At 34.9% G+C, this 8,471-nt stretch overlaps 1 protein-coding gene across 1 annotated transcript; it reads left to right on the top strand.

The window, feature by feature from the left end:
* Nucleotides 1–1,251, top strand: LOC131635036 (uncharacterized). The gene is made up of 5 exons (XM_058905638.1): nucleotides 1–75; nucleotides 246–407; nucleotides 599–710; nucleotides 820–916; nucleotides 1,113–1,251. Exons 1-5 carry the CDS (start codon nucleotides 1–3, stop codon nucleotides 1,249–1,251), a joined length of 585 nt encoding a protein of 194 aa, XP_058761621.1.
* Nucleotides 1,252–8,471: the final 7,220 nt, after the last annotated feature.

Raw genomic sequence — 8,471 nt, 5'->3', positions numbered from 1 at the left:
ATGGCCGCTAGAAGACATGACTATGTTGACGACATCACTTCTGCCAAGGAATCATGGGACATTGTTATTCAAATTGTTCGTTTATAGTTTGTACCGGATATAAATTCCAAACCGAATTTTTATGCAATGGAAACGGTTTTGATGGATGAAAAGGTTATCGTTGTCGTTTGGTTTTATTATACTTAATTCCTTATTTCTTGATTATATTTTGTGATATTGTTTTTCTTTTGCTTATGAATTTAAAGGGTGACAAGATACAAGCTTCAGTTAGGAAAGTCATATTGTCTTTTCAATCTAAGATATGTGATGGAACTGTGTATAATTTGAAATCCTTTGGTGTTGCCGCTAATTCTGGAGCTTATAGGACTACAAAACATAAATTCAAGTTGAGTTTGCAAAGTGGCACGGTTGTTACAAAAGTTGAAACTAATCTGATAACCAGGACCGTCTTTGAGGGCGTGCAAGGCGGCCTACCGCACAGGGCCTCAAAATTTTGAAGGTTAACTTATGGCTATGGGGCCTCATAAAATATTTGCCAAGTTAAATTGTGATTATATAGGGACTCTGTTTATTTATGTTCTTGCTAAATTATGACTAGCCTACACAAGGCCTCCAAAAACTTGAGACAGCTCTGCTGATAACAATCTCTCCTTATAGATTGGTATCTTTTCTAGAAATTGTTGGGAAAATTGATATGGACTATTTGATCGGTAAAACCAATTTTTTTTCTTCTAAATTTGATTCTGTTTATGTTTTGTGCTTTATTATATTATACAATTATATGTTTTTGATATTGCTTTTCCTAATCACTCAAAATAGAAGTTGTGGCAATTGTATCTGCTGTGGGACGTGAAAGGGTTTATGAAAGGAATTGTGTCACCACTAAGTTTAATGTGATTGAGTTAGAGTCTAATGGGTAAGCTATTGTATATTATACAAACCTTTGAATACTACAGCTGAGGTGCCATATGACTTACATTAAGTGAATTTGTTTTTTAATCTCTATGCACAATGAAACTTGAATGCATACTTAGTGAATTTGTTTTTTAATCTCTATACAAAATGAAACTTGAATGCATACTTAGTGAATTTGTTTTTTAATCTCTATACAGAATGAAACTTGAATGCATACTTTTTGGAACATATGTTGATGCCCTTGATGCATTCCTACAGACTGGCTACATAGGAAAATTTGTCGTGCTTGCTGAGTGTCTGAAAGTTAAAATGTATAATGGGAAAGTACAATTGTAGAATGCAATGAACTGTACCAATCTATTGTTCAACCCAGAAAATCCTTGAGGCAAATTGTTTCAAACCCATTTTTAGAGTGACTAAGTTCAAGTCTGTTATCAAGGTGCTTTATATTCTCTTAAATGTTTGACATTTTTTAGGCAAAACTAGCAAGTCTATTCATATAAATAAGTACTGTGGTGTTTTGGTCATGTTATTTAGAATTTAACTAGTATTGAGGATGATTCGGCAGCAGGTGTTAATCAGAGTCAAATGGATGTTGGTGTGGTCAGGATTTGAATTTCAAATTTAAGAACCTGATTGCTGATGATAAAGTGAAGACACTTCTTCAGTGTCCAAGTGTATTAAATATGATGTTGCATATTACACTCCTATTAAAAGGGATTTTGTGGAAGTTGCTAATGAGAGTGATGGGTCCAACTCAAGAATTACCAAAAACATAAAGATTGAGAAGGATTGATGGACACACTTCATCTAATTCACTTTAAAATTTTACTATGTTAGTTTTATTAAAACATGGAACTTTTCATGGCCTAAGATATGTCTACTTTGGATTTTGGGGGTATGTGTTTAGCCCAATTGTTATTACTTTGATTTGGGGGCATGTGTTTAGCCCAATTGGTTTATGTTTTCATTCCTACTGTGATGTGTTTACATTAATGATGTCATTGGTTTTGGTTTTGGTTTAAGTTTCATTGCATAAACATCAAGTTTCATGGCACTTTTTCCTTTGCACGATTTGGGGTTATTACTGATTTTACATTGCATTTTTATTGTCATTAGTTACATTGTTACTGTCAATGGTTTTGAATTTTGTTTATTTATGGAGTTATAATATATTGCATTGCTACTGTCATGACATTGCATGTCAATGGTTTTGAATTTGGTTTATTTTTTAGTTATAGTATATTGCATTGCTACTGTCATGACATTGCCATTGTCATGTGACTGAGTAGAAAAATTGTTCAAACTGTCTTTTGAGTTACAAAATGGTGTGATTGTTGTCAATGCTTCCCTAAAAGGTATGATCAAATAATCAATTCAGTGATGATGGAATATGGAGGATTTTACTGCTTGCATGGGTATGGAGGCACATGTAAGACACTTATTTGGAAAATTATGTCAGCCACACTTAGATCACAAGGATTGATTATTTTAAATGTTGCTTCAGGTGGAATTGTGTCTTTGTTGTTACCTGGAGGAAAGAGGTCTCATTCTATGTTTAGAATTCATTTAGTTACAAATAGAAATCTACCCGCAACATCAAAAAACGCACTAATAGATGTGATCTTATCTTGCATTCTAAGCTTATTATATGAGATGAAGCTCCAATGCTAAATAGATTTTATGCCGAAGCTGTCGACCGTTCTTTGAAAGACATAATGTGGACTGTAGACAACTCTGACCAATATAAACCATTTGGTGGTAAAGTGGTTGTTTTTGGTGGAGATTTCAGGCAAATCTTACCCGTTGTTAAAAAGGGTTGTAGGCATGACACCGTGTCAACTTCAGTAAACTCTTCCGAATTATGGAAATTTTGCAAGGTATTGACTTTGTCAAATAACATGCGGCTGTCAGCTCCTAACTCCAAGGAAGTTTCTAAAGAAGTTGAAGAATTTTCAGATTGGATGCTTGATATTGGAAATGGTAAACAAACCTCAAATGAGTGTGGAGAGAGCAAACTTCATATTCTTGAAGACTTATTGGTTATAGATTCTCATAATCCTCTTTTATGTCTGGTTGAATTAACATATCCGCTACTTTTACAAAACATGAACAATTTGAAATACTATGAAGAGAGGGCGTTACTACAAAAAATATTTTTGAACATTTGTTTGTAATGAATAGGGTGTTTATTGGTTCTGAAAAATTGGAACTAAATTGAAATTCAAACCAAATCATATTATTTAAGTTAGATTTTTTTTAATTCAAGACAAAAACTAAATCAAATTCATGAAATTTGACGTTAATTGGTCTGAACATCATGTTTCTAAATCCTACCCACGAGCCCATCTACCAAAACACTTATAATTAATTAGTATAATATATATTATTTTTCATGAAAATTAGCATAAGGTATTTAACTTCAATAAAAAAATAAAACGTCATTTGTGATATTTAAGACCTATGCGGACCTATATGAAGAAACGAAAAAATTATGGATTTTATATTATTTTAGAAAATTAGTTATGTATGTTTTTTAAAAATATTTTTGAACATTTGTTTGTAAAGTATTAAATCAATTCAACCTAACTCAACCCAATGTTTATCGATTTAATTTGAGTTAGACTTTATTTTAAAAATGTGCAAATTTAATTCAAACTAATCCATATATTTTTTATTAATTTGAATATCAGATCTTTCAAAACTGAACCCACGAACAACCCTAAATTATTTAGAACATCAATACCAAAATTTTTAATCTATATATGTGTTTGATAAGAAATTTTAATTTTTTCATTATATTTTTTTAAAAAAACCACAATGTATCAGTGTCTCGTGTTTGATCCTCATGTTTACATACACACACACACCCCGAGAGCCCCCAAACCCTCACCTTATTATCGCTCCTTCTCTCTCTTCCTCCGAGTCTCCTCTTCTTCTATCTATCTTATACATTGCAATTCGCAAACCCTACCCCCTCTCTCTCTCTGAATCTTCAATCGCACTTTCACCCTCACATTCCTCAATCGAATTCCTTCCCTTTCCCGATCTATTCGTCCCCAATTCCACTAATCTCGAACTCCATGGAGATGAGCGACGACAAGATGAATCTACCCGACGATCTCTTCTCCTCCAAACTCTCCGATTCACACTCGTCTCTCAAAGGTGAATTGATTTGATTTGATTCATCTTTTCATGTATTTCGAATTCAATTATTTTTAGGGCTTTTATTTGTTCGTGTCTTATTCGCTTTTTCTTTTCGCAATTGTTAGTTACTTTATCTGTATGGATCCGTTATGAATCTCAATCTCTCATTCGTTCGGTGTGTGTTAATTGAATGCTTGTTCATGTTTTGGTTTTGTGTTTGTGTAATTTTTCTTCTTCTCATCTTTTAGGTTGACTTTTAGTTTAGATTCATGGTTGAGATATATGTTTGTTTAGTTTTTTTTGTCTATTCCAATGCTTTAGTGAGTGTAATTTGTGAACTCATGTGGTTCTCTTTTTCCTTTTGTGTTACTATTTATTTGATATGAATGAGTGAAGTTCAATGTGTTATTCATGTTAATCTGAATCTGGAGATGCTTTTTTTTTTCCTTTTGATTGTTAGTTAACAATTAGTTATGATGGACGAATTGTTTTCTTTTAGTGAGTGAGGTTGGTTTGATTTTAACATTATTAATGACTGTATAAAGATGATATCGTATAAGCATTATTTTTCTTCTTCTTGGTGCGAGCAAATATAAAAATATCTTGGGCATGTAACCTTTACAAAATCATAGACTAAAATAAAAAGAATTATAATGCAGATCCAAACAGAATCACATGACCAACATTCATGTCTCAACAACCACACCAGAAGCTTATTCTTCTCAAATGGTACTAGTTGATGTTGTACCAAATTCAACATCTCCAGCTCTTCCGCTTGCAGATGCAACTCTTTAAGTAATTGCTATAATTCTTCATGAATACATACCCCAAATTTTCTCTTGAGATGAGTATTATTAAGGCCTTTTTTGGGGACTAATAGCAAGCTCTCTTTCAGTATTACCGTGCTCCAGAGTCACGATCCTGATCTCCCCAGAATCTCTACTGAGATGATGCCCTATATTGATGTTCTTGATTATCCTAGATTGAATAGGATCCTTGGAAGTATTGAGGACACTCGATTTGTTGCATGACAATGTCATGACATTTAGAGGAACATTATCCTTAGACGCTATTTGCTGAGCACCAACAGTTTCATCCATAGGCAAAGTGACAAAAAAAATCTTGTCACTGAGCCAGGAGACATTATTTTCCAAGAAAACTTCTTTAGAGGTATTGTTTCTATCAGCAGCACTTTCAGTCTAATCTTCATCGCAACATTTTACCCGAATAAAGTCAAAATCATAGGAATATAGTGCTTCGCTTGTACTCAATACTGACTCCAGAATCACTTCAGCTTGATTGAGGTGGTTCATCTTGGGTCCTTCTTGACCTCTGACATAACCACCAATTTCTGAAGCTATATTTGATCCGATTACAGTAAAATATAGAAGCCTCCTAGTCATGCTTTGATGCAGATTCTGATAAACACTTAATCTTTCTTCATCTTTAGAACATTTCTGGTGAATGGAGATAGGAATTTATCCATGACTGGTAGTCTTCACACAATGTTCTTTTCACACTTGCTTTGACAAAGGAGAATTGAGTTTTCCATTTGTTTAACTCGCGCTCCTAGATACTGAGTCACTTTTTCCATAAGACTCATATCCGACCCCAATTGCATCTGTTTGACAAGATGTTGGATCATTCCATCCGACATCCCTTTGATACTAGTACTATTCATACATACCTGGGCATAGTCTCTCGAGCCTTCCTTGACACATAGAGCTTTGTCAGTTTTATTTTCATATCCATGACTGACTTGGGCTTCATTCAACATTATATACCATGCCCTCAGATCTTGGTTTGTGTCACTCACACTCATTCTTAGCTTGAATGTGAGCACTGGCTGATCACTGATATAGACCTCTTTACTTTGGTATTCACTTAGACAACCACTCTGGAAATCAAGACTCACTTCAACTTTGGAAGCAATGTCTTGCTTACTTATGACGTTCACTTCATCATGTCTTGGGACCAGGTTCCATGTCTCACCCCTCTTATACTGATTGAGTTCAGCTTCCATGCCATTAACCCATGACTCATTAGTCACTAATTTATTCACATAATTTGAGACCCAACTGGGACTTGAAGAACCTTCCCTTGATCTCGAAACAACTCCTTGACTAGGAACATTGAACCTCTATTCTTGAGGATGATCCTTTTGCATTATGGGAACTAGTTCTCTAACAACTATCTGAGTTTCTTTAGATTCAACATTTTTACTAGATTCTCCAATGTCAGTAGCGGATGTTGAGACATCTTCAGCAGTACTCAATTCAACTGGTGCTGCAGTTGTCTCAAAAGTGTTCTCTTTTATGATAGAGTCACCGATGATCATATCTATAGAGTCCATTATCTCCTTGGACATGGTCAGGTCACAATTCCCTCCTTTTTAAACCTTGCGAAATATGACTTTGGAATCCTCAGACTTTTTCTTGACAAAAATCACAATCTTGGCCTTAGAGAGGTTATTGATCAGTGGTTTTCACACATATATTTACTGTTGTTTTTAAGTATCTTTAAGTTATGTTATTTAGTGTTTTATTTCATTATTCGTCATTTTATGCTTTGGTTGTATGTTTTAATGTTTTCAGGCTCATATGGATAAATCGGAATAAATCAGTGCAAAACTCGGAGTTTCGAAGGAATTTCAAAAAGCATGTCTTAGGAGGCCTGACACGGGTGGCCGTGTTGCCCAACATGGGCCGTGTCAGGAAAAGGCGCAAGAGGTTGGGAAAACAGTGGTGCAACACGGGTGCCCGTGTTGCTCAACACGACCCGTGTTGCAAGTCCTGAAGCCAAAAAATAAAAGAAAGATAACAGGGGACCAACACGGGTGCCCGTGTTGCTCAACACGGCCCGTGTTGGATGGCGACGCTTGTAATACGGTGAACTAACTTTATCGAAATGTCGCGGTAAGCAAGAGTCGCCACCGACTTTTATTTTATCCAAATTAAATAGAAAGGCTAAAAGAACAGAAAAAAACCTTTTTAAAGAAAACTGAGTTCGGGGGGTAATTTATACGAAAGGAAGGTGTAAGGCACCCTTTGCATCCATGGTTTTCCATGGGCTCTTAATTGCTTTGCTCTTTAGTTTTGAAGCCAAAAGTTCAGAAATGTAGAAGAAGAAGAAATAAGGACTTTAGCTCGTAAATGAGCGTAGCCTTATGAGTTTTTAGAAAAAAGGTAGAAAAGGAATTTTAAACCAGAGCAAAGCAATTAGGGGCAAATTACCTGGTTGGATAAAAAATGTTCTTTTAGCCTTTCAGGGCTATCCATACCATAAGAGGGTAAGGAAGTCCTTTTATTTGGAGGTTGAAGGGTCGTCGAATTATCGTTCGCCACAAGACTGTCCCTTGCCATAGAGGGGCAGGTAGTCTAAGGGAAGGATCAGAATAGCCATTTACTTTTAGGCAACCGGAGGATACCTCAGCACTTCGTAGGCAACTTCGAGGGACGAGATCATATTAGCGAATCGAAGGCAACATCATTGGGACATATGATCTTGAGAATGAACTGAGAGAAACATTGCTGAGGTATCCTCGTATCCGAGGGACTTGGCTATTCTGCACTGAAAATACACAAGGCAACAGGAAACAGGCAACAGGCAACAAGAGAGGTTACCATAAAAGGTGTGTGGGTGCACAATCACGTGATTAATTCAAAATAATTTATCTTGTAAAATTAATTATTCTAAATTCAGTTCATAAGTTACACTCCCTAAATTACTAACCACGCAGTAATATAAACAAGGTTAAGTACCCTTCAAGGCCACGCAATACACACCAGAAGCAGTTACATGATAAACCATGGGGAAGGGGGAAAAACAGTAAGAATAAAAACCCCAATAAAGCAAAAAGTCTGACATAAGTAATAATAAAAGGAAATAAAAAGAGGAGTTTCAGGGTTACCGAACATTTGAGATTTGACCGGTTGGTTAACCCTGAAAATTGGAAAAGGAAAAATAAACAACAAAGGGTGAGTGTAGGAGGAGTTCATTGACATTTGAAAGTAAACCCTAATTTATTTTGTAAGGTAAAAAAATAAATGAATAAATAAATAATAATAAACTCAGGGACTTAGCTTTTTGATCTGATGGCGCGTGGCTGAAGGATTTTGGTTACTCCTGAAAATTAGCCACGAAGAAGAAAAATGTTAGTGCATTAAAGACCTCAACAATTATAACGTGGCAGATCAAAAATTAAAATAATAATAATTTAGGCAAACAAAAGAACAGGCAAAACCCCAAATGGGGAACAAGTTAACCACAGTTAATAGAATAAATAAGGCAAGGCAGATGACATAAGGCAAAAGTTTTTATTGTTAAAAAAAAACAATTATTTTAATATCATGAAAATAACAAAAAAAATCGAATCTTTGATTAAAAAGAATAATTATAAAATATTTTTG

This window comes from Vicia villosa, unplaced genomic scaffold, assembly GCF_029867415.1.
Source record: "Vicia villosa cultivar HV-30 ecotype Madison, WI unplaced genomic scaffold, Vvil1.0 ctg.001413F_1_1, whole genome shotgun sequence".
Lineage (NCBI taxonomy): Eukaryota > Viridiplantae > Streptophyta > Magnoliopsida > Fabales > Fabaceae > Vicia > Vicia villosa.
Note: the sequence above shows the minus strand (reverse complement) of the source record. Positions and strands in the feature narration are given on the sequence as shown.